Below are 26,501 nucleotides of genomic sequence, written 5' to 3' on the forward strand. Positions count from 1 at the left end.
CGGATACGCACAACGCTTGCCTCTGGTGCCTCGGGGAGGACCATGATACGGACTGTCGACTGCCAATCGCTCACTTCGAAGGCCTTGCGGGAGCGTAAAAAAAACCTGTCGGTCGGTAAGGTGGCCAGGCCCCGGAAGTCGCGTTCCACTGGTCTTTAGACAGACGATTTGAGGGGTGACTCTCCGCATCGTCGTCGTGAGTCCGGGGGTTCTCGGTCTGGGAGTCGGTCCCGCCATTCCTCTGCCTCTTCGAGGCACTCCAGGAAGCGCCGTCACAGGTCGCCTTCGCCGCCCTCTTCCGAGGACTCCGCCCGTCGGCGAGTAGCTTGTCCCAACAAGCATTCCACTCCGGAAGAATGGGATTAGTTCCGAAAGGAGATGTTGGTGATTTTTTTCAATCGCAGGGCTCCGGTCGAGGCCGCGCTAGAGACACCGCTCGTCCGCCTTCAGGCTCCAGCAGTTGTCGTAACCACCGGGCGCCTTCGAGGTCCCGGTCGGACAAGGATGGTCGCTCTAGGCATGCCCGTTCTAGGTCCCGGTCCTCGACGCCATCGAGACCGTGAGACTCTGTGAAGTCTTCGAAGAAGACATTTGACGCCGGCAGCGCCGAGGTCATCGACGGACTCTCTCGAGGCCCCGCCTCCGAGGAAGTCGTTGACGCCATCGACGCCTAGGGTGTCAAGAGACGCTCGGGGCTCTGCCCTCGAGGCCTTTGTTGACGCTGTTGAAGCTGTCAGCGCCACGCTCGACGTCGACGCCCATTCCGTCGAAGCCTTTCGAGGGAGCCTTGTCGGAGGTACCCCGTGGCACGGTGGCACCCCCAATAAAGGCGATGGCTAAGGCTAAACATGTCTTTGTGCCTTTTTCTGTACCCTCTTTCCAGCCTCTAGACTATATTTCTGAGGTGGATGAGGGGTCTGAGGAAGGTGAGGTTCCTGCATTGGTTCCTGATGACATTGTTTCTGGTCACAGTCAACTTGAGGACCTGCGTCAGTCACTGCACGACGCCAGTGGTCTTGATGCCTCTCCGGAGGTGGAGTTTGGTAGGCCGGAGCCTACCAAACCTGGCCTGGTTCATATCGGCGCCTCATGTCGAGGGTCACTGAATACCTGGGTTGGTCTGCCCCCCCTGGGGATTTTCAGCAGGATGACCTGACTGATATCTTGGACCAAGGTCCTCAAACTGACCCGGTGCTGCCATTCCATATGGCCTTTCATAGAAGGGTGGCTGCGGCTTGGACTTCTCCGGAGAGTCTCCCGGCAGTGAGCAAGTCCTTGCCGAAGAAATATCGCCCAGCCAGTGGCGACCCCTGCTACTTGACAACGCACCCTACTCCGTAGAGTTTGGTGGTGCAGGCGGCTACGGCCCCAGCAAAGCAGGCATCGTACCCTACCATCCCTCCTGATGGGGACGACAAACGGTTTGACGGCTGGGCGAAGAAGGTATTTTCTTCTGGGGGTATGGCGCTTCAGGCTGCCAACTCCATTTGTGCCTTGTCTCGTTTCATGCACACTCTGGAACTGTATTTCCCTAGCGGCTGATCATATTCCCAAAGGGGAGGAACAGGATGGTTTCCTTGCTATCGTGCAGGATGGAAAGGACGCCATGTGTGAATCCGTTCAGTCGGGTCTGGACATGGTTGATTGCGTCAGCCGGTCCTTGGCAGCGAGCACCGCAATGCGTGGTTTGCATGGTTGCGGAAGTCGGGATTTGCTCCGGTTGTGCAAGCCCGGCTCCTCAACATGCCCTTTGATGGTGAACATCTTTTTGGCAGCAAGGCTGACGAGAGTCTTGAGAGGTTGCAGACCTCGAAAGCTGCAGCAAAGTCGTTGGGCGCTGCAGTCCGCCAACCTCTGCCTTTTCGTCCTAGGGGACAGCAACGGAGGGGAGGTTCCTTTTGTTATTACTCATCCTTTAGTAAATCGAGAGGAGCTGCAAGTCAAAGGGGCAACCGTATGAGTGCCAGAGGTGGAAAACAAGGTACTCGAGGTGCCAAGGCCGCGCGTGCAGTTGCCCTTTGCGCTTCAACTCAATCATGAGGCCCATGCTTCTCCGGTTTGGGGAAGGCTGGCGCAGCATCTGGTAGAATGGCTTGCCATTACTTCAGTGGTGTGGGTTCTGGAGATCATAGCCCACGGCTACTGTCTTCCTTTCCGGCAGAGGCCTCACGACAATCCACCAGGGAATCTCTTTGAAGAGTCCGGATCCGCTCCTTGCGCAGGAAATCAAATCCCTGCTGGAGAAAGGCGCCATAGAACTGGTGCCTGTAGCGGAGAGGAACAAGGGATGGTATTCCCCTTATTTTTTGATTCTGAAGAAAGACAGAGGATTTAGATCCATCATGGACTTGCGCGGTTTGAACAAGCTCCTCAGGAAGGACAAGTTCAAGATGGTTACTCTTTCTCAAGTCCTCCAGGCCCTTACTTCAGAACTGGCTGGTGTCTCTCGACAAGGACGCTTGTTTTCATGTGCCGATCCATCCAAAGCACAAGGTTCGCGGTTGGCGACTCGCACTTTCAGTTTCGGGTCCTGCCGTTCGGATTGACCTCCGCCCCGAGGGATTTCACCAAGCTCATGGTGGTTGTGGCAGCGCATCTCAGGAAAGGGGGGATTCACGTCTACCCCAACCTGGATGATTGGTTGATCAGGGTGCGCTCTCCCGAGCAAGTCCTGGATAATCTGTCCGTCTCCCTTCACAAGCTGGGCTTCTCCCTCAACTTAAAGAAGTCTCACTTGACGCCAACTCAGCGGCTCCAGTACATCGGAGCAGTGCTCGACACGTCCCTGGGGCAGTGTTTTCCTCCCCATGTGAGGACTCTTCACATTCAGCAGATGGTACACAAGTTTCGACATGCCCAGAGTCTCCCGGTGTTCAAGTTCTTGAGGCTGCTCGGCCTCATGGCATCCTGCGTTCTTCTGGTGCCAGAGGCCCGACTGCTGATGAGATCTTTGCAGTGGGCTCTCAAGATGCAGTGGTCACAGTCCTCCGGCAGGATGTCGGACCCTGTTTAGGTGCCGCCCTCGGTGGCTCAGGACCTTCTGTGCGGAGCCCACGAGTGCAAAAGGTTCTGCTCGTGGGAATTTCCTCCAAGAGGAGTCTTAGGAGACGCGTTCGTGGTGGAGTGGTCCTTCCCACTGCTGTACGCGTATCATCCAGTCCCCGTCATCCCGCAGGTGCTGCGGAGGTTACGGAGGTTCGGTTCCTGGATGATCCTCATTGCTCTGGCTTGGGCCAGGAGGGCGTGGTACCCGGACCATCTCGACTTGTCCATCTGCCCTCCACGTCGTCTTCCCTACTGAGACAATCTGCTCTCACGGGAGGGGGGGGTCAGGTTCTCCATCCAGAGGTCAGATCCCTCAACCTTCACGCTTGGCTTCTGAAAGGTTGAGGTATAAGGATTGGGACCTCCCTAAAGACGTGATGGAGGTGTTGCTCTCGGCCAGGCGGCCGGCAACAAAGTCTCTGTACCGTTGCCGTTGGAGAAAGTTCTGCGACTGGTGCAGAGTTAAGAATGTGGATCCTTTTGAATGTGACATTCCCATGGTTCTGTCTTTTTTGCTTTCTTTGTCCCACAGGGGCTTGCAAGTGGGTACCATTAAAGGTTACCTGGTGGCGCTGTCCATCTTTAAGCGCTCGTCTGAAGAATGTCCCTATTTTAAGATTCCTTTAATTTCTCAGTTTTTGAAAGGGCACACTAATGTGTTCCTTCCGTCACCTTTTCTGGTGCCCGGTTGGGATTTGAACTTTAAGTTTCTTATGGGTGCTCCGTTTGAGCCTTTACATCCTTGCCCTTTGAGACTGCTAACTCTTAAAACTGTGTTTTTGGTTGCAGTTACTTCCGCTCACAGAGTGAGTGAGTTACAGGCACTTTCAGTTAAGCCACCCTTCATTGTGTTTCATAAGGTCAGGGTTGTCCTTGGAGTTCGTCCTCCTTTTCTTCCGTAGGTGGTTTCGGATTTTCATTTGAGCTAGAAGGTTGTTCTTCCGGCGTTCTATCCTCCTCCACATCCTGGTAAGGAAGAGGAGAGGCTCCATAGGCTTGATCCTAGGAGAGCGTTGAGCTTATATATTTAGTGCATGTCCCGGGTCAGAGTGGACGATCAACTTTTCATTGGTTACGCTGGAAAGCGTTTGGGACAAGCTATGACGAAACAGACTTTGTCTCGTTGGATTATTTTAGCTATCTCCGAGTGTTAACGCTTGGCGGGTAAGGACCCTCCGGATGGCTTGCGGGCCCATTCTACCAGGGGAGTGGCTGCGTCTACTGTCCCTCGATTCCATCAGAGGGCAGGATCTGGCCTTTGGCAAGGCAGTCCTATATTCCGCAATTTGATTCGGCATGCTAAATTTGTGCTCTAAATTCTTTTCCCACCTCCTTGCTTGGTACTGCTTTGGGAGTCTGTCATAGATATGGAATACGTCGGAGGACCCAATCCCCTCGAAGAACAAGTTACTTTCTTACCTGGTAACGTTCTTTCGATGGGATGGTCCGACGACGTATTCCATATCGCTCCCTCCCTACCTTCCCCGATGCAGAATTTCTTTTGCGATTGCAGCTTGCGTTCCGCAAGGCCTTGTGTGTCGGACTGGCAGAAAACTGGTGGCACACGTTCTGGGGGAAAAAACTATAACTGAGGCTATGGGCGTCGTGCGTCCTACTTATCACATCGGGTGACGTCGGCCGTCGGAGGAGGTCCATTCGGGGATGGCGCATAGACGTTATCGACGCAGGACGCAGACGCCGAAGATTTTCCGAAGCAGCACAGCTGTGGACATTACCTGTCATAGATATGGAATACGTCGTCGGACCATCCCATCGAAAGAACATTACCAGGTAAGAAAATAACTTGTTCTTCTCTACCACCGGCTTACCCAATTCCGCGTATTCGTTACGAACTATCCTTATAATCATTGGAGTTACTCAGGAACTGGAAATATCTGGATCTATATAGGAAGACGCTGGTGAATGATATACCAGCAATTGACATTTTACAATGGAAAAACAAATCTTCAAACCAAATGGTTCTAAATATATGGAAAAAGTCATGTATGCAAATATTGGAGAACGAAGAGGCAACAATAGAGATGCTCCTCCATCATCCCCAGGAACTGAAAAAACAAATCCAACGGAACGATTGGATCCGAACCATTCAAAGGAAAGCCCAATACCAGCTAGCGCTAAATTGTGGAATTGAAGCGAGAGCTTTGAATCAGATACCGCTGTATCTGCAGATATTTCCTGCAGGCTTCATCAAAGACACTTCTTCGACTACGTCTTAACCTACTACCGACTCGGGAAGTTCTGGTTAAGACCAAACAGCTACCAGAGTCAATGATTTTCTGTCAATTCTGTCCACAACTGGACCAAATAGTCAATCCAGCATATCATAATGGACTGCACGGCTCTCAAAGAAAAAAGACATTTGTCCAGAGACATGCTACCACAGACTAAGGTTCAGTATGATGCAAAAGACAGATGGGCGCATATACTCTTGGGAGACAAAGTTCTCATCTTTAGAATTAGTCAATTCTGGAGGAGTGTAATGGCCATAAATCACAAAATGAGCATTGACTGACAAGACACACGCAACTCATTAGAGGCCAGAATTTATGCTACGTGATCTATGTCTGACTTTTATGATTGTGTGTTTTTAGGATTATCAAATAACGAAAAGGTTTGTACATTAACGATATCATTTAATAAAAAAAAAAGTCTGCCCGGAAGGTTGGGGAGGGAATCTTGTTTGTTGGTTGGTTGAATGGGTTGTTTTCTGAATGTCCTTGTGTACCTGGGTTTTGTCTAGTTTGTGCATTCACAAAGGTCATGGGGTAATTCTGCTTTAGAGGTGGGGCAGAATGTACCCTATTTAGAGACCTCTTCTTGTCAATCCCACAATTCCTATGAAATTTGCTTTTTTTCGTGCAACAGTGCCAATTGATCATTGGGAGGGAAGTTTGCGAATTGATAGCACTTAACTATGTGCTTCCTTTTGCAGTGCGAGAACGAGGTCCCCGCTGCTCAGACAACTGCCCCCCTAATCACTGCAGCAAAGGAATTCCTGGAGAACCATGGCAGGAACATTCTGCTCTCCAACAGCAACCAAACTGCCACGCGGGTCTCCAGCTACAACCAGGGCATTGTGGTCATCGCCCAGCCATTACCTCGACAACAGCTCTTCCAGGTAAGCATCTTTGGGATGTGGGCACTTCTTTCTGAAGTATTTGGCCATGACTGAATGCCTTTTACAGAGTAAAGATGTGTCTGCAGCTAGCAAATATATGTGAGAAAGTCTTCTCATGATGTTTATCTAAATGTCCACAATGAAACTTTCCTATGATCAATGTTTTTTTAAAAAGTTTTTTCTTTACCTTTTATTTCAAACATGTCTCCTTCCCCTTGTCTTCTCCTCTGACACTACACCATGCCTAACTGTATGCTTGTTTGTTTATAGCACTCACACAACACTTACATTTGTAAGAGGCTCAAGCATCATTAAAACTTCAGATCCTTGTATGCTTCTTTTGGAAGTGGATGTGTTTGTCATGCAATCCTTTTCCTAATCCCTCACCGTGAACATTCCTTTAATACGGTTACCCTGTACTCTAGTGTACTCCCCTTCTAAGTGTTGCCCAATGCTACCAGTAGGAGTACCCAGAAAAGCTTAAGGATTGATGACATGTTAGCCATTGTGCTAAATGCTCTGGTCTTTTCTGTTGCAAGTGCAGAAGGTCCAGGAGCACGCTGTAGGAGTGAGAGAATCACTATAGCTTCTGATTAGTTATTTCTGTTTTCCCAAGCCAACTCTGTAACCTAGAAAAAACGTTGACACATCAATTGGAATGTTGTTGCTGCTTGCTTGTCTCCATGAGATATAGTTTATATTTTTCAATTGGATAGGGCAATTTCAATTAGGTTGCCAGAACACCATCTCAGTGAGGCTGCAGGAGCAGCGCTGCCTTTTTTCTCATTTTAGGTAAGCCCTGATGGGCAATGCGCACTGGGGCTTGTGCTCTTTTTTTTTTTTTTTTTTTATTTGTAGCGAGAGCGCTCTTCATACTCGGAATTGGCCCGATGGGGTCTGAATCAGTTTTATCTGCATCGTGTGCCTGATTTTAATACCAAGTGCGAAATTTTCTTTTGCAACGCCCAGTTGGGCTCTGTGAACATTGGCCTGTTCTCACTCCAAGCTGGCCGCTGCATTGACTAGCACTGGAGTGCCTCTTCTGCCCGCCCAGCCGCTGCACTGATTGGCCCATCACCATCATCCTTTAGGGCCAATCCAGGGAGCCGGCAGGCAAAGCCGGCCCCCTCACCAAGGCCCACTGCAAAGGACCCTGTCTGGTCTGTTGGGCCGTGCAGCTTCGCTTTGCCCCCGCACCTTTTCGGAGCATGCTGCACAAGTTTTCTAGTCCAGTAGGTAAGTGCTGCCCATCAGTGCTTTCCCTACTCTCCACTACTCGTCTCTCACTGCGCCCATTGGTTTTGTCACTGATTTCGCCCCCCCCCTGCCCTTTGTGTGCATAGCTGTGTGGCCTCTTTTTGTTCCTCCTGCTACACTATCTGCTCTCAAGCAGTCTTGTTCTAACTTTAAACTGGAGGTTCGGTGGGCATGTTTAACTCTGTGCGCTTGTAGCATGCTGTGAACTGTTCTGCCTCCCACCTGTGCCTGACTTTCACATGAGCCCACTCTTTTCTAAGACACTGACTTCCACCTGCATCCTTTGCCTACCTTCCTAATTACACCAAGACTTATTTGTATTCATTTGAGCCCAGTGAAATCCAACCTGTTTACCTCTGTTTCTTACTTGCAGCCGTTTATTCATGCATTTTTCCTCCTTGTATCTGTTTTCTGATGCTCTGACTTTACAAACTGCATTCTGCTTGTCAGCAATTTTAATTCTAATTTTGAGTTTCAATTCTAGATATTTTCACCTCTCCAGCTGCATTATGCATGTGATATGTTCAGATATTTATAACGCTCCTGATATCTATAACGTGCCTGTACACAAGTGTTTCTAGGCGCCACAAGACAAGAGAGGCAGAGGGAAGAACAGACAAACAATCCTACTAGGCCTTGTGACATTGGGATCATGCAAGTGAGACAACGTGTAGTGCAGGGGGAAGGGAGAGGGGGAAGTGCAGGGGAAGGTTGGGGGGTGAGATCAGGGCAGCATGGCTCTGGTTAAGTGCAAGGAGACAGGGGGGGCCTCTAGGGTTTACAGTTACAGCCCTTAAGTACACGGTAGGCCAGGAGCCAGTGCAAGGGAGACTGGTCACGAAGGAGTCTGGTGCCCAGTGAGACTCTGAGGGTACCAAGCAAACAATCGGTGCCGCAGACAGGTAAGTTAGCAGGGAAGTGAGAGAGAGAAGGCTGAGGAGGAAAGGAAGGTCTTGAGCCGCTTATGGAACTTCAGGTGGTCTGGCTCAGTTTTGAGAGGGGCATGGAGGCTGTTTCAGAGGGAGGTACCTGCAGAGGAGATATCTCTACCGCTCACTCTCTGCTTGGAGAATCATCTGACCCTCAGAGTTAGAGGTAGCTGAGCGAGGGGCTCTAGAAGGAAAGTATTTAGGTAGAGGTAGTTGTATATAGTGAGGGACCCGGCCCTAGAAAGACTTGTGGACGATACAGAGGGTCTTGAACTTGATCCTTGCCACCACCGGGAGTCAGTGGAGAGATTTCAGAGATGTGGTCCCTGGGCTTGAGGCCAAGGAAAAGTCTTGCAGTCCTGTTCTGTATTAGTTGCAGGGGGCGAAGATTAGAGTTAAGATTGACAAAGAGGCTGTTGCTTTAGTCCAGCCTGGAGAGAACCAGAGCTGCGGAGACAGTGAGCTTTTGGGGCAAGGTGAGGAAAGGTAGAATTCCTCTGAGGAGGTGCTGCTGGAAGTGGGCCTTCTTGGCAAGGTCTGTGATGTGAGGATGGAAGTAGAGAGTGGAGTTGAAGATGACACCAAGGTTTTATGCCTCACAGGAAGGCGAGGGAAGAGGGCCCAAGGAGGGTGGCCACTTTGAGAGGGGGAAAGCGGGAGCAGGTGTCCCAATGAGAAGGATCAGTCTTACTGGCCTTAAGGCAGAGATTACTGGAGGCGCACCAATCCTGAATGGCGGATAGACCAATCAGGAAGGAGAGGAGGATGAGGGAAGCCTGAAAGAAAGCAGAGTGTCATCCGCATAACACAAAGTTTGAAGAGAAGGTGGAGATTATGTGGGCCAAAGGGTTCAGATAGACATTGACAAGCCATGGTGAGAGGATAGAGCCATATGGACACCACATGTGGAGAGAGAGGTGGTGGAGAGAAAGGACCCAAGTTGGAACTGGGAGGGCCAGTCAGGAGGAAGGAGGTCTGACACGCTACGGCCTGATCTGTGATGCCCAGGTTCTCACGGAGTCAATCGATCACGGTGGCGTGATTGACCATATCAAAGGCACAGGAAAGGTCAAGGAGGATGAGGACAGAGGGAGAACTGATATCAAGCAATTTGATGTGAGCAAATTTAGTCTAATTTTGAGTTTCAAATGTAGATGTTTTCACCTCTCCAACTGTGTTAGCAGTTTTAGTCTAATCTTACTGGCTTTTTCCTACTGTATTACTTAAATCTGTGCCGTATTGTTAAATCTCAAATGTATGCATTCTGTAATTCCTGCAACCTGACTTGCAGTTCCCCAATATTGGCTGCTAGGCCGCCTGGTAAATTCTTCTTGCACAGTGCTGTCTCTCTTCCTGACCCTCCCTTCCAACCCCCCCCCCTTTACCCTGCACTCATGGTGCTCTGTCTCTCCTATCTACTGTAACTGCCATTCTGTCACCTATTCTATCTCTTGAGGTTTTGAAGGAAAAGGTTTACGAAAGTGCTCTTGGCCTCCAACCCAGGACTCCCCATTGCTGATACCTACATCAATGCTTCCTCCAGACAATCACTGGCATCATCTTCACTGTCCTTTCTCCTGACATATGGGCTCCCCATATGGTCTCTACCGTATCCCCTTTCTCCTCCGTGCCCATTAACGGTGGAACCAGGTTGGAGGTTCTCTTGGCATACTTCTCATCTTCTAGGGGCTTCATTAATGTGTACCAATATGGCACTATCAGGGCTCTCAGCCTAACCTCCTCCCTTCTGGATAGGCATCTCCCGTCTCTAACTTCCTCCCCTCTCCTGCCACCCCTCTGGATGCTCCACCCTCCCCTGACGGGTGTACCACATCCCTGTACCCCACCCCAGAAGACCTTTTAAAGGAGACTACCAGCTTTACTTGGCTACCCTCAACTCTCGCTCTGTTGTTAAACACTCCTGTGAAGACTTAGACCTCGATGTCCTCGCACTCACCGAGACGTGGTTCAAGGCCAGCTTTGTCACTACTTTTGAAACTCTCCTTCCTGAGGGCTACAAGATCCTCTCCATGCCTGGAACTTACTGGGCTGGAGGTGGAGCTGCCCTTGTCTTTCCTGAATGGGTCCCTGCTATTGTCATTGCCATTCAATCTTACTCTTCCTTTGAATGCCTCGTCTGCAGGCTTGGTGTCTCTCCCACCCTCTCCCTCACTCTTGCCACTATCTATAGGCCTCCTGGACCTACCCCTCTTCTCCTCTCTGAATGGGCCAACCTCTCCTCCTCTCTCCTGACCTCCTCCCCCAAACTTCTATTCCTTGGTCATTTTAACATTGATATAGACTCTCCAGATGCAGCCACTGTATGTTTCCATGACCTCTGTGACTTTCTCCAGCATTGGATCTTTCATGGATTCACATGCTTAGAATATTCCCCGTCGACGGACTGGGAACCCTCGGTATGCTTATAAAGCCGTTTCCCATAGGAAAACTTCTGACACTTTTGTGTCCTATCTACGTCGTTTTTGGGGCCGCCCACGCATGCCCCACTAGGACCTAGCGGTATAAAAGCCCCGCCCCCGCGGCTCCCTTCAGTTTTCAACCGTCTCCAAAGTAGTGGGAGCACCTCGTGTAGTCTACTATTTTGTCTAGGTTGTGCTGTTGGAGTTTTCTCCTGTCGTCAGGAAAAGCACTGTCCCGCCCGTGCGCTACGTGCGGGTTGAAGGTGTACGAGGGGGACGGACATATGGATTCGGAGGTGGGCTCCACGCGCAGCGTGGCCTCTGTCAAAATCTTTAGGGTCCCGCGCTGCTCGACATCGTCGGAACCCCCGGTGAAGAAATTACGACCGGCGGAGAAGGAATCATCGAGAAGCCATTCCAAGGAGTCTTCGTCGAAGAAAGCCTCGTCATCCTCATCTTCGACAAAGAAAGACAGAAAAGAAAAATCAAAATCCTCCTCAGGCGATCATCCTAGATCGACCTCGAGTCGAGATGCAGAGAAGAGTAGATCGAGTTCAGAAAAGGCGGGAACGCCTCAACGACCTACACGACCACCACCGTTGTCGACAGCAGGGCAGTCGTCGACCACTTCTCTGCCACTAACACAATTGGTCTCAACCGTTCTTGGGTCGCAGACGGTGACGACGACGGGGCCAGCTTTAACGTCGTCGACGGAGATCCCGCAAGAGGCCTGGCGACCCGAAGTATTCGACCCAGTTTTGCCAGAGATCCTACTGCAGCAAGAAGCCTTGTCGGTGTCCTCGGGAGATGAGGATGTGAGAGTAGCTGGCCCTGCAGACCTCGGATTACGAGGGATTACCAGGCCTCTCTCCGGGAGGATTCCGCGGTCTACCCCTCGTCTCAATCCAAAGTCACTCTTGTCGCTGAAGGTTTTATCCACGTTGCAAACGTTGCTGAAGACACTGGACGAGAGACTACCTCAAGCAACTCCGGCCAGGTCAGCCATCGTCTCGTCGGCCTCCTCTGTCAACCCCCACGGCTGTGCCAGCGGGTGGAGACCACTCAGCTCCACGCTACGAGGAAGGAGAGCTGATAGATTCGGATTCGGACAGTAGAGCCTTATCGGATGTCTCACTTTCCCCCTCCAGGGATCCAACCTGGGAGTCTGAAGCGGAATTAGAAACCCAGAGAAGCCCGGCTCAGCCGCCTCCCCCGGACGACATCGGGTCATTTCACACCATGATGGCCAAGGCTTGTACAGAATTCGGGTTGGCCCATGAAGAGGAGAAAAAGGACTGTTTTCTTTTCGACCACATGGGAAAGAGAAGAAGGTCGGTGTTTTCAGTACCCATCCTGGATCATGTGTGGCAGGAGGGGTTACAGACCATGTGCCACCCTTTCTCTGAACCGGCAATAAAAGGTCGCCTGGAGAAAAAATGTAAGGCCCCAGAAGCTACCCCCAAGTGTTTCTCCTCCCAACCAACCCCTTACTCGGTGGTGTCGGCAGCGGCGGCGAGAAAGGCGAGGGCCCAGCACAAGTGCACGACCCCCCCCAGAAAGTGAAGCCAGAATACGGGATGCCTTTGGCAAAAAAAGTGCTGTCGGTAGGTGCTACCACAGTGAAAGCGGCCAATTCTCTGGCCATAGTAGCCAGATACGACCGGGAGATGTGGCACCGACTGGCTCCTATGCTGGAGCATCTTCCGGAAGAATATCGTAAGGCGGGGATGTTACTGGTCAGGGAAGGCGAAGAGGCCTCCAATCATGCCATAAACATCACGGTGGACCTCGCGGAATCGGGGTTTAAGCAGGTGAATAACGTTGTAGTTCTCCGAAGGCAAGCATGGCTGAAATGCACCAACTTTAGACCAGAGGTGCAGACAAGGTGCTGGATATGCCTTTTGAGGGAGACCTTCTGTTCGGCGAGAAGGTGGACGAGGCCCTGAAGGGCATGAAAAAGGACTTGGACACGGCGCGTTCCTTGGGGGCCCTCCAAAGTGGCCGAAGTTTCAGGTCTTTTCGTCCCTTTAGGGGAGCATCGGGAAACTCCAGATTCTCGGCATCAAGAGACAGATCCTTCAGTAGGCCAGCATACCCCTCCCAGGGATACAGACGGGCTTCTCAAGCGGCAAAACAACGCCGAGACTACCAGGCCCCCAATGGCAGCAAAAAACAACAGATCAATGAGTGTTGGACATTGTAAGATACAGACATTCCCTGCAATTCAAAAGCAACCCTCCGCACATTCCACCGGCGTTTGTAGCTCAACCCCATCTGAGCGTGTTGCAGCAGGAAGTAGCACTTATGCTACAAAAAGGTTCTATAGAATTGGTTACGTCGTCGTAGAGGGGGTCAAAGGGCTTATTCCCAATACTTTGTGGTGAAAAAACCCAACGGAAAATGGCATCCCATTCTAGACCTGCGCGATCTAAACAAGACATTGAAAAGCCTAAAATTCAAGATGCTCACGCTCCAGGAAGTGATCCGGTCAGTTCAGGAAGGGGACTTTCTGGCGTCTCTGGACCTGCAGGACGCGCACTTCCACATACCAATGTGTCGGCGACACAGAAAATTCCTAAGGTTTATGGTAGGACGGACTCACTACCAGTTCACAGTACTTCCTTTTGGGCTGAAATCCTCTCCCAGAATGTTCAAGAAATGTTTGGCCCCGGTGGCGGCCTGGCTGAGAAGGCAAGGCCATCATGTATACCCGTAGCTCGACGGCTGGGTGGTGAGGGGCTCCTCCCCTATGTCGACTCACACACATTTGCAGGCCACCATGCACCTCTTACAACGGCTGGGGTGTGCGGTAAACTTCGGGAAATCCTCGTTAACGCCGTCAAGAAGCTTGGTGTTCCTGGGCGCACAGTTCGAGACCCAGTCAGGGTTAGTGAAGCCATCCCTCGACAGAATCGCCAAACTCAATCGATTGGCAGGTCAGCTGAAAATCAATACCTGACTATCAGTGAGAAAATGTGTCAATTCTGGGCGCTATGGCGTCCTGCATTCCTCTGGTGGGCAACTGCCGCCTGTTCATGAGGCCGGTTCAAGGGTTTCTGGCGGACTGGTGGACGCAGGCCCAAGGGCTCTGGTCGGACAAACTGACCGTCATCGACGACAAGCTCCTACTAGCTCTTCAGTGGTGGCAACGCTTTCAGAATCTATCCAGAGGGGTACCCCTACAGGAGCCGGTGTTTTGGCTAACCATAGTGACGGACGCGTCCCTGACAGGCTGGGGAGCACACATGGGCACTCTACAAACGCAAGGTCGTTGGTCTCGCAAGGAATCTCTCCTGCACATCAACGTTCTGGAACTGAGAGCAGTGCGCTCGGCCCTGAAGTCTTTCCTGCCGCACATCAAACGGTCCCTAGTGAGAATATTGACAGACAACACAACGGCGATGTTTTACTTGAGGAAGCAAGGGGGCACGCGTTCCAGAACCCTTTCCACCTAGGCTCAGAAGGTGTGGCATTGGGCTCTGAAACACGATATATCCATCGTAGCTCATCATCTTCCGGGAGTAAGAAACGAGCAAGCGGACTCATTCAGCAGAAAAATGTAACAAATACACGAATGGGAGATAGACAGCGTTTAGTTGTCGAAGGTCTTCCAGAAATGGGGACGGCCTCCGCTGGATCTCTTCGCTACGAAGAGGAACAAGAAGTGCGACATGTATGCCAGCAGGTGGCCACCGGAAGGTTCTCTGGGGGAAGCGTTCTCCTTCCCGTGGACGGACAAGTTCCTCTACGCCTTCCCTCCGTTCCCTCTTATACAGAGAACTCTGCAGTGGATACGCAGGTACAGGTGCCGGGCCATCCTAGTGGCACCGTGTTGGCCGAGGCAGCTGTGGTTTTCCGATCTGCTTCACCTGTCAGTGGATCAACCAATAACGTTCCCGAAGGTTCCCAATCTCCTGTCCCGGGACAAAGGAACAGTGTGGCATCACAATCCAGACAGTCTCAATCTCACAGCTTGGCTCCTGACTTTTTCGGAATTTGGTGCCTTGAGCTTTTCGTCGGATTGTCGGAGAATCCTGCAAGCAGCGCGGGCCCCTTCCACCAACAAGTCGTACGATTGTAAGTGGAGAAGGTTCTGTACGTGGTGTCAAGGACAGACGGGAGTGCAACCTCTAAGGGTAACTCCGGAACAGCTTCTGCCGTATCTGCTTCACCTGGCGAAGAGGGGATTGTCTTTTTCATCAATAAAGGTACACCTGGCAGCCATCTCTAGGTTCACGAGGAGGAGGCAGTCGTCTCCCTTATTTAGTGACAGGTTGGTGAAACACTTCATGAGGGGTTTGTTCCGGACGTTCCCTCCGGTTAAACGTTTTCCACCAACGTGGAGCCTTAATGTGGTGCTAGCAGGGTTAATGAAAGCACCCTTTGAACCAATGGCCACATCGATGAAGTTCTTGTCATGGAAAGTGGCTTTTCTAATAGCTATAACATCAGCTAGGCGGATCTCGGAGTTGCAAGCATTGGTCTTAGACCCGCCGTACCTAAGGTTTTTTAAGGACAAAGTGGTTCTGTCAACTAATCCTCGTTTCATTCCAAAAGTTCCCACGGCCTATCACACTCATCCATTGTGCTGCCCACCTTTTTCGCGACCCCCTCATCGGCTGCGGAAAAAGTCCTCCATACCTTGGACGTAAAGAGAGCTCTGAAATTTTACCTTCATCGGACTCAGCAGCTTAGATCTACGCAACAACTCTTTGTTGCATATGGTATTTCGGCGAAAGGAAAAGCAATTTCAAAGCAGGGACTGGCCCGATGGGTCTCGTCGACGATTGCCTTCTGTCATTCCAAAGCGGGAAAACCGCTACAAGGGCGTCCAAGAGCTCATTCCACATGGGCAACTTCGTCGTCGACGGCGTTGTGGGCAGGAATCCCGCTGACAGACATTTGCCAGGCGGCGGCATGGTCAGTGCCTCACACGTTTACCCGCCATTACTGCCTCGAACGGCAGCATGCGGACGAGATACAAATGGGAAGAGCAGTTTTACGGCATCTGTTTAAATAAGGTAAGCCCTTTTCAAGAAGGGTCTGTACTTATTTTGACATATGTATATATATATATATATATATAAAAATGCCAAACAAGCCTACTGGAACTGGACAAAGAACCACAAACACCAAGAAGACGGGGAAAGAATGCTTTTTCTCCTCAATGCAAATAACTGTTAAAACTTCTGGGCAGCATTAAATCAACTTGAAACCGACCAAAACAGTTCTCTTTGCAACCTAGTCTCGGAGCGTAAGTGGGAAGGACTACCTCTCCAAAAACTTCGAACCAACTGGCTCAAGAGACCTTTTTCTTCCTAACATCTCCTGGTCCCTGGCATTTACCGAAGAAGAAATTGAGGACCTTATTACATCATCTTCCGCCTTTAAAGCGGCAGGTCCTAACGGCCTCACTTACCAGGTGCTAAAAAACCAGCCAAAACTATGGGCAAAGCTACTATTTCATCTAATTCAAGAAATTCTAAAGAAAAATGTTTTTCCACCATCATGGAAGACCGCACTCATCATTCCATTCTTTAAGGGGGGGGCGATAGGCTAAGTCCAGCATGTTATCGACTGATCGCCATTTTGGATATAGATAGTAAAATTTTCATGAGAATATTACTGAAAGAACTGACCATACGGGTGGACTCTAGACAAATTCTTCCCCTGCATCAAACAGGCTTCAGGAAAGGTCTTTCCACCAGTCTTAATGGACTCATCCTGAACCTGCTGAGCGAAAGATCAAATGAGAAAGAAGGCTCTCCGTTGTATGGGGTATGGGTTGATCTGTCCAAAGCATTTGATCTCGTGGACAGATCCCTCCTCTGGCAGAAACTTTACAACTGGGGGGTTCCGGCCCCCCTTCTGGCCATGCTCATAGAGCTTCAGAAGAACACTACCACCAGGGTGAGGTTGGATTACCTCGGTAACCTATCAGAGACAATCCAGGTTCTCAAGGGAGTACGACAAGGATGTTTGGGTGCACCGTTATTCTTCAACCTATTTCTATCAGACATTGGAGACTTTTTAGCCTCGGCATCGCTAATTTGTCCTAGGATTAATGGTAGAAAACTCCATTGTTTGGCCTACGTGGATGACCTAGTGCTCCTGGATGGTTCAGCGATAGGGTTGCAGCAACTCTTGTCCAAACTTAATGAATACGCCAAACTAAACGGTCTCATAATTAATCCATCAAAATATAAGATCCTCATCTTCAAACACCCGAAAAAAAAGGTGACTTCGAGGAACTGGGTCTTGGACTGTAAAGTAATTCCACGCGTGGATGAACTGATATACTTGGGATATGAAACCCTGGCTCATCCAACTTTTACCTTCCATCCTTGGAAAGACCTCAAAAATTATTGCACAAATGAAAAACTTGAATAGAAGATTCTGCAAGTTTTCAATACTTCCACTCAAGAAGTTTTATATAGGCAAAGCAGTCCCGGTCCTCCTCTATGGCCTTGAGGCAAAGCCCTTGCTGTGGAATTACAACTGGAGCAAAATTGAGGGCCTCTTGTGGAAATCTTCTATTCATCTCCCAATGTGTACTCCTCTTGCAAGTCTGAGATTTGAATTGGGACTAACCTCTTTGAGTTGCCGTACGGAGTGGAAACTTCTGTCCCTCTATCGTAACATAACCACAGCCAGTATGTCCACTCTCTTTTGTGATGTAAACCAACATCTAAAAAAAGCAAAATCAAAACAACTTCTAGGTTTAGAAAAAAAAATTGGACATATTTTGTACAGGCTGGAACTAACAACAGAAACACTCATGCAAAACCCCATGAAAGTGAAAAAAAAACTAGAGATGGCTGACTGGATCCAAACAATTGCTGGAGTCAGAAGTCTCAACCCCCCCAAACCACTTCCTGAAAGAGGACACAGAACTTGGCACCATCCCACGCTATTTGGAAAAGTTTCCTGATCAAAGAATAAGAAACATCTTTCTCAGACTCAGACTGAACATAGCCCACACGGGCGAAATATTGGCCCAAAGAAATCAGGGAGAGAAGGCAATGAGACTCTGTAAGATCTGCCACTCTCCGAACTTACAATCTCTCAAACATCTGCTGATGGAGTGCGAAGGTACATGGCCCACTAGAGTGTCCTCACTGGGGAGATTTGTAACTAGAGAAGAGAGCTTAGTTCACGATGCATTCTGGGATAGACTGATCTCTGGCCAAGAAGTCATGCTCACTGCTGCGACAGTAAAAGTTCTGGAGACTTTTTCTATATTAATGAACTAATAATAGACAGGCTAAGACAGTGAGCTTCCTCGGTTATTTTGGACCAGACTATTCAGTTAAATCCCTGGTTTCTGTGCCTTGATTCTATTTTATTTTTAAGTATGAAATGTAAAATCAGTTTTTTATATGATTTGTATCCTGATTTTCGCTTTGTAAAGGTTTTCTGGTAAAACCAAAAACAAATTAAAAAAAAAATATATATATATATAATATATACACACATATATACACATACATGTATGTGTATGCATATATATATATATGTATTGATATGTGCATGTACTGTTGCGTATTTTTGAATTGGCATTTTACGTAAGCGTGGTTCGCTATACATATGCTTAGGAGGGCGCCGGATTGCATTCACCCCTCTTTTTCAGGATCACTGCTGTGCATTCTATTCTAAGCATGTGAATCCATGAAAGATCCAATGCTGGAGAAGGGAATAGTTTCTTACCTGTAACTCCATTTCTCCAGCATTGGTATCTTTCATGGATTTGCATGCGCCCGCCGGCCTCCCCGGAATGCAATCATCTTGTATAACTAGGTTTCACCCCACTCTGCTTTGGAGGGGTCGAAATCTGAAGGGAGCCGCGGGGGTGGGGCTTTTATCCCGCTATGTCCTAGTGGGGCATGCGTGGGAGGCCCCAAAAACGACGCAGATAGGACACAAAAGTGTCAAAAGTTTTCCTATGGGAAACGGCTTTATAAGCGTACCGAGGGTTCCCAGTCTGCCGACGGGGAATATTCTAAGCATGTGAATCCATGAAAGATGCCAATGCTGGAGAAATGGAGTTACAGGTAAGAAACTATTCCCTTCCCTCACAATTCTTCCCTCTGGCTTGACCCACTTTGCTTAACACACCTTGAATGCTCTCATCTCAGCAGACCTCGCTCTTTCCAACACTTTAACTACTCCCCTCTCCTGGTCTGACCACTCTCTCCTCCCATCTGGAGCTACCTGGCCCCCCCCGGCAGTGCCAGACTCCTTCTCTGTGATTCGACGGATGAAGCATGTCAGTTGCTTCAATTGCTTCCACCTTAATTTCTCCTCCCACCCCTGCTTTTGGCTCTCATACCGACTCAACACTTGCTAAACTCCATCTCCAACACTTTGGACATCCTTTCCCTTGTCATGAGGATCCACATGAAGCCTACCTCCAACTGCAACTCTTGGCATGACTCCAAATTGGCCGCCCTGAAACACAAGTGCAGAATTGCTGAGCCGAAATGGGATGCCTCGGGCACATCCTCTGACAAACTGACTTGCCGTCTGCTCCAAAGGCAATATCGACTCTCCATTTGCTCCAAGAAGGGGGCTAATGTCCAAACCTGCATTTCTGGGGCCACCAACAGCACGGCTGAAATTTTCAAAATCTGCAAGGATTTTGCCAATTCTACTGCAGTCTCCTCTTCTCCTCTTCCCTCCCAGGCCCTCTGTACCGCATTGGCCTCCCACTTCTCTTCCAAAACTCAGGACATCCTGTCCTGGCTCTCCTCTACTCCCCTCCCCACCCCCCTAATGCTCCTGGCTCCCTTGGCCCCCCTGTCGCCCTTCCCCATATTCTCCTTCTCTCCCATTGCACTGGAAGAGGTATCTAGAGTAGTCCGCTCTATGAAAGTCTCCTCCAAACAGGTTCTCTCCTGCTCTACCAGAAATATCACAGACAAAATCTCCTCTCTTGAATCACCTCACTAAATCGGTTGGCTATCTCAACAACTACCAGTCTGGCTTCAGAGCAACGAGAGGCACGGAAACTGGATTCCTGAACACCTGTGAAGACCTGCTCTCAAATCATGATTCCATCTCTCCCTCTGTTCTGATACATCTCGATCTTTCATCTGCCTTTGACACGGTCAATCATGCCATCCTCCTAAATCGTCTGTGATAACCTAGGCATCACAGACCGGGCACTGGCCTTCCTGACCACCTTCCTTTCTAACCAACTTCTCCCAAGTGCAACTGGGTTCTTTCCTGTCCCCCACCTCACTCTCTACCTGCAGCATTCCTCAGGGATTTATCCAATCGCTGTGGCTTTTAAATATTTACCTTTCCCCGCTGGCCCACTTGATCTCCGCCTTCTCTCCGCACGTCCAGTGTTATGCTGATAACACACAGCTCTCCTTTAAGCGTCCCTCCTCTGCTTCCTCTTGTTAGGCAGAAACCTGTGCGTTTCCCTTAGGGACCACTGCAAATGATTTAAGACTACAGGTGTTTGGCAGTAAACCCACTTGGTAGCAGCCTGTACCACACAGATTCACTTGGTAGCTGTGGCTGAGCAGTCAGACTTCCCTCAAGAAGAGTTAGGCAGTATGCAGAGTATACACAATAGGTGCAGAGACACAGTAGTACAAACAAACACTTACCAGAGCTTTGGTGTAAAAGTATATAATTATTTATTTAAAAACACACTTGTAATTTACACTAGCAAAAACGAGGTGAGTAAATTCGGCACACAGTCACTATCATATATATACAACACTATTCACTTATTAGACCAGTCTTAGTGAGAAACATCGCTTATTTTCAGACAGAGGTGAGCGCTTAACATAGGATGACACTCTAATAAGTTGTAAAGAAAGGGAGGAAAAAGGCAGAGTTAAAGAATCACACAAGTTTCAATACTTTTTTCAAAGAACCACAGTAAGGCAGGATACGCAGAGTTCTACTGGAGAGCAAGGAAGTCAATTGCAAGGCCCACTCTTGGAGAGAGCAAGCAGAAGGGGGTCCAGTTAAACCAGGGGGTTATGCCCAAAGAGTCTTTGTAGATAGTTTGCACAAAAAGGATGAAATTAAAGTCAGGAAACGTTAGCTAGGTTGCCCCAGGCCAGCCCAGGTTAGAAAGTCGAGGCTTTACTGACACCCCGAACGATCTGTCGCAAGGGAAGCCAGGCGGGGACACAGTACCTTAAGGGTGAAGGAAGCTTCAGCGGGGGCAGTTGTTCCTGGCAGCAGGTGCAAGTCGGTGTTTCGTCCAGGGGAAGAAGAGGTCTCGCCGTGGAGGAAAGATGAAGGTCGTTGCACTGCCAGGGAAGAAACCAGCCACGGAGTTCTCCGGTTAAAAGGCACTTCCCTTCTCTTTGCGGTAGTGGTAAACCGTGGTATTCCGGTTGCCGGGGTGCTCAGCCACGGGCAAGGCGGCCACGAGATGCTCCAGGAAGGTGAAAAGAAGGTAAAACTGGTTATCACCACCAGTCAAAGGAAGAAGACTCTCCGGACTGGAGATCTCCTCTGTCGTCGGGAAAAGTGGTGAGACGGTTCAGCAGGGCTCCACCGTTGGTGTCGTCGTTGCAGGTCGGCTCAGCTTCTCCCTCCTCGGATTCTTAGGTCCTGTGGCGACTTCTGAAGTTCCAGTCCCCAAAGCTCTGCTTTTATGCAGCACACCCCCATTCACTCAGCCTAGCTGTCAATCAAACATGCTAAGTGGTGAGCCGGCCCGCTCAGCACTTGGGCCAATCACACAAGAGTGCGACTTGAGTTACCAAGGTAACTCAGTCCAGGGTGCCTAAACCCCCTCCCACACCCAGGCAGAGTGGCACCACTTTTGGAGGCTTCTGTGGAGAAGCCCGCCAAAAAGTGGAACAAAGGACTCGACTTGGGTTGGAGTTACAGAAGAGAACACAAACGCCATTTTAGAATCGAGTTCTGGCAAAAAATACCAACCGGTGAATTAATATTAAATAAATAAACCAGCGGTGTGTTCGAGGCTATAAGAATTAAATAATTAAAGTTGGTAGCCTCGAACAATGGGAAAATCCCATAGAGATATATTTGCGGTCGAATATAAAAAGTAGTATCCACTGCCACCAGCCAAACCTCGATCAGGGGGGACGGAGATGTGCCCCCTCGAACAACAGACCCCGGGGCAATCGAATTGGCCCGACCAGTACGTCCACAATATGATGGTTTGTACTGTTTTCTGTTCATAATTTGGGACTAGCAAAGCCAATGGTGACTTTACATGCCCTGGGAGACGGTATGTTGGGGGGTCGCTATGACACCCCTGGGTTATGGCACGGAGGGTGCTGTGTAACCCACATCAAAAAACACATAAGACCCTATGGAGTAAAAGACCCCATAGCCCATAAAACACATGGAAAGTTAAAGGAACACCTCAAATCATGTCTAAGAGTGGGAGCAAAATAATCTCACTCTTAGCAGGAGAGAAAAAAATAAACCTCAAAAATCCAGCAAAGCTGCTGGGGGACTCACTAGGTTTGGGAAATTAGCCTTACAGAGAATTCTCCCCAACACCTCTCTCATACCTGACTGCTATTCAGGCATGGTGTGCTGCTAATGATCTCTACCTTCATGCTAGTAGGGCTGATATCCTTCTGATTGGAACACCTAATCCCCATTTCCCTCCCACTATGGCCCCCCTCCTTGGGCCCCCTCCCCTTCGTGTGAGGCAAAAAGCTTTGGGGTCAGCTTCGACTCCTCTCTCCGCTTCTCCCCCTGCATCACGGACCTTGCCAAGAAGTCCAACTTTCTGTTCCACTACCTCAGGCATTGCCCCTTTCCTCAACTTTCCCCAGAAGCTTAATGTCTCCAGAGCTCTGGTCAACAGCCTCTTCCTCAATCTGCCTCTTTCCTCCCTTCGCCCTCTTGAACTAATCCAGAATAGGGCCGCATGACTTATGCTTGACCCCAAACCCAGGGACCACATCTCTCCAGCCCTATAATCTCTCCACTGGCTCCAGGTTGCTGCAAGGATCAAATTCAAGACCCTCTGCATCATCTGCAAGTTTTTCTGGGGCCTGGGACCCTGCTACATCCAACTGTCCTTACCTAAATACCTCCCTGCTAGAGTCCTTCTGTACTCTAGCTCCAACTGTCTGCAGATTAGACGTTTCTCCAAGCAGAGAGTGGGGGGGGGGGATCTTTCTTCGGCAGGAGCCTCCCTCTGGAATGGCCTTTCTCCCCCTCTCAGACTAGAGCCGGATCTCCTTAAGTTCCGGAAAATTATCAAGACTTTACTTTCCTCTTCCTCCTTCCCTCCCTGCCTCCCTTGCTAAATGTCCCCATGCCGCTGTGACTGGTGCCTGGCCCCTTTTGTGCCTTAATAGGGCCAGTCTCTCCTAGTCTAGTCTACCCCAGCACCCCTGACCCAGCAATTGCCCTCAGGTACCCTTCCCATGGTTGCCTGAATTTGGTCCAGCCCTTCCTTGCACTAGTTGACCCTTACCCCTGGCACTTGCCTTCCTGGACCCACCTCAGCACTTGCCCTGCCCCCAGCGCCCCCCCCCTTTCTTAACTTCTTCGCCCCACTCCCTTCCTTTACCAGCCCTTCTGCTCTGACCTTATTCACTGCACTTGCACGATCCGAATGTCATAAGGCCTAGTACGACCATTTTTTACTGTTTTCGTTTTCTTCTCTGTCCCTTCCCCTCCCACCCCCCATTGTCTTGTGGTAACAGCAAACACTTGTGTATAAGCGCCATACAAATATCCAATAAATAAATAAAATGTTACTCTTACGTTCTGTCCCCTTTCCTCCACACTGTATGGGCGTCCCTCGCGAGGGACGGGAGACTTAACCTTTTTCACCAGAAAAATCTTCTTCCCCTTTAAATTTAGAGGTGCGTGGCCCTGGGAGCACCGGCGCCACTACTCAGTCCCGTTATCCGTGTCGACGGGAACGGGCTGAATCCACCAGCGCTCCTGGGATTGTCTTCGGCAATGTAATACCACACGCTCTTCCCTGGATACTTTCTTCTATCTTTTTTGTCTTTTTCAATCAGGTACTTGGTCCTCTGACGCCACGCTCCTACCCGGCGCTGACTTCATCGGGCTTTAGCAGGTGTCCAGCCTGCAAGGTGCTCTTCCCTACATCTGATCCCCATGCTCTTTGCCTCCGCTGCCTTTGCCCCGACCACGGCTGGGAAATTTGTACCGCATGCAATGCACTAACTCCACGTGCCCTGAAGAACAGGCTAGTCAGGTGGAGGAAGCTCTTCGACAGATTGCCGCCAGAGGACTTAAAGGACTTCGTCAAACATCATTCAGGGCCCAAGACAAGGGTGCTGTTTACCATCACACTCCGCAAGGACGACTCTTTTCCAAAGAAGCGCCCGAGCAGGAGGAACCTCTCTGGTTCTCACACCAGCACACGTACCGAGGCTAGTCCAGCTATCGGCCTCACGGCCGATGGGACTCCCGATCTTTCCAGTGTCAGTGCTGATGGATTGCAAGGTTCTTTCACCGGGGTTACACTCGAGGGCCAATGCCCTAGTACCGGCATTATGTCTGAGGGGGCGCCTTTATGCAGCACTACCGGCAACTCTGCCGAGGGCAATACGCCTTCCAGGGCCTGACCTGATGTGCAGGGTAGGCCTCATGTTCTAACACCAAGCATCTTGGACAAGGCTGGGACTGGAGAGCCAGGCACCACGACTTTGGCACGACAAAATGCTGCAGTGCCAAATAAGATGGCTGCTCGTCCGATACCTCCCCTAGGAACGGAGCGGGTGGAGGAACGAGTTAGAAGGTGGGACTGTTGTCAACCAGGTACGTGGCCTACAGCTTATCCATCAGCAGCGCAGGGTAGGTTTCCCCTGCACCCCAGCAGCCAACAGCCACTCCGTCAATATCACCTGCCACTCCGAAGACAGGTTCTTCGAAAGGTTCCTAGCGCTGATGCGAACTCCCCAGATGAGGGCCATCCTTCGGGATACTATTAGGGACATGCTCCCTCCGGTCACTCCACCAGCACCCATAGTCATTCCTGCTATGACTCCGGCGCCACAGGCCCCAGCGCGTCACCGCAGCATGCTCCTCTGATTCCGGCTCTCCTGCCTCCCACAGTACAGGCGGTTCCACACCAGCCTGCGCAGCATCCACCGACTCTGGTCTGCACACCGCAGCCCACGACGCCCAGTACTCCACCACCCGCTTCGGACCCTCTGAGCACTCTAGTGGACAAAGACGAGGAGGAGGACCCCAGCATGCCATCTTCAGCCAGGGCCTTCTACGAATGCCTTGCAGGTTTGGCAGAATATTTGGGCCTTCCTCAGCCTGAGGTAGAACAGGCCGAGGAGGGGGTCTTGGTGAAGTCCTCACCCTAAGAGCCCCTACCGAAACGGGTATCCCGATGCAGAAGCATGTTGTTGCTCAATCCACACTCAACCCAACCTGTCAATAAGCACCTCGACACCAAGTATAGGCAGATGGAGGGGGGGGGGATACACTCTTGCTTTCGGTGCATCCTCAACCGCACTCTTCCGTGATCGCTACATCGTCACTCTACTCACCTCGTCCTCAACGCTGCTAGGCAAGGAGGAGATGATCTTGGAGGCGTACAGGAAAAAGCTGTACTCCAACGCCTCTTTGCACTTGCGTCAAGCCAGCGCGGATGCCATGCTGGCAGCCTTTAACCAAAGGATCTGGCAGGAAATTGTGTACTTCCTCCCAGAACTTCCGGCACAGAGCCAAGCGTGCTTCAAGGCGGGCCTAGGAGAAGCCAGGCTGGTAGCTCACTACATCATGGAGGCCACAGTTTCCCACACCGAAACCTCTGGCCAGGCCATCTACATTGGCACGGACATGAGAAGGACGGCATGGCTCCGGGCTACTAAGTTTAATCCCAATGTCCAGGATTGCATATCGGACCTTCCATTCGAGGGTAGTGACCTCTTCCACTCCACCATGGATGAGGAATTGGATAAAATGAAAAACAGCTTGCAAACCGCAAAGACTTTATTCTTATGAAGGCCACGCCCAAGCCGTACACCCCGTCACATCAGCGCTCCGAAAAGGGACAGGCGTTTGGCGGGTTCCCGGGCTTCCAAGAACGGAGGTCCAGACAACCTGACCATTCCCGGAGTCAGCACCGGAGGAAACAAAAGGTGGGGGTAGGGGTCAGGCTTTTTCCAATGCCCCTCCTCCGCAACAGCCTCAGAGGGACAGAAGGCATGACATGCCCCTTCGGGTACACGTGTCTCTGGTAGGGGGAGGGGTAGGGGGAGGGGCAGGCTTGCCTTTCACATGCAATTTTGGCGCCAGAATTGTTCGGACCCCTGGATCCTATCCATAGTCTCCACAGGGTACTGCCTACCGTTCCCTTCCTCTCCTCCCTTCTCACCTCTTCTCCCACAGATTGGGACAGCAACTCTGCTGGCAGAGATCCGGTCACTCGTTGCGAGCCAGACAGTGAAAGAAGTCCCAGCCTCCCAGTGAGGATTGAGCTTTTATTCCAGGATTTGCGCCATACAGAAGAATAACCAGGCTGGCCTGAGAGTTGTGTTGGACCTTTACACCCTCAATCTGTCCCTTCCTCTGCAAAAATTCAAGATGGTTATGCCAGCTCTTATTGCGGAAACGCTGTGCAGGGGAGACTGGATGTGCTCCCTGGATATGAAGGATGGTTATCTACACGTCCCGATATGGCAGCCGCATCGTTGCTTACTGCAGTTCAGGTTCATGGGCTGCCATGTCCAAAACAAGGTGCTACCCTTTGGCCTG

At 50.4% G+C, this 26,501-nt stretch overlaps 1 protein-coding gene across 3 annotated transcripts in view; it reads left to right on the forward strand.

The window, feature by feature from the left end:
- NEURL4 (neuralized E3 ubiquitin protein ligase 4) overlaps nucleotides 1–26,501 on the forward strand; it is a 1,090,504-nt gene that overhangs the window by 554,305 nt on the left and 509,698 nt on the right. For all 3 annotated transcript variants that reach the window (XM_069645712.1, XM_069645703.1, XM_069645722.1), the window contains one exon: nucleotides 5,999–6,184. In XM_069645712.1, coding sequence (XP_069501813.1) covers nucleotides 5,999–6,184 — 186 coding nt within the window. The remainder of the gene's footprint in view (nucleotides 1–5,998; nucleotides 6,185–26,501) is intronic.

This window comes from Ambystoma mexicanum, chromosome 1p (genome assembly GCF_040938575.1).
Source record: "Ambystoma mexicanum isolate Mex_15411 chromosome 1p, UKY_AmexF1_1, whole genome shotgun sequence".
Taxonomy (NCBI): Eukaryota; Metazoa; Chordata; class Amphibia; order Caudata; family Ambystomatidae; genus Ambystoma; species Ambystoma mexicanum.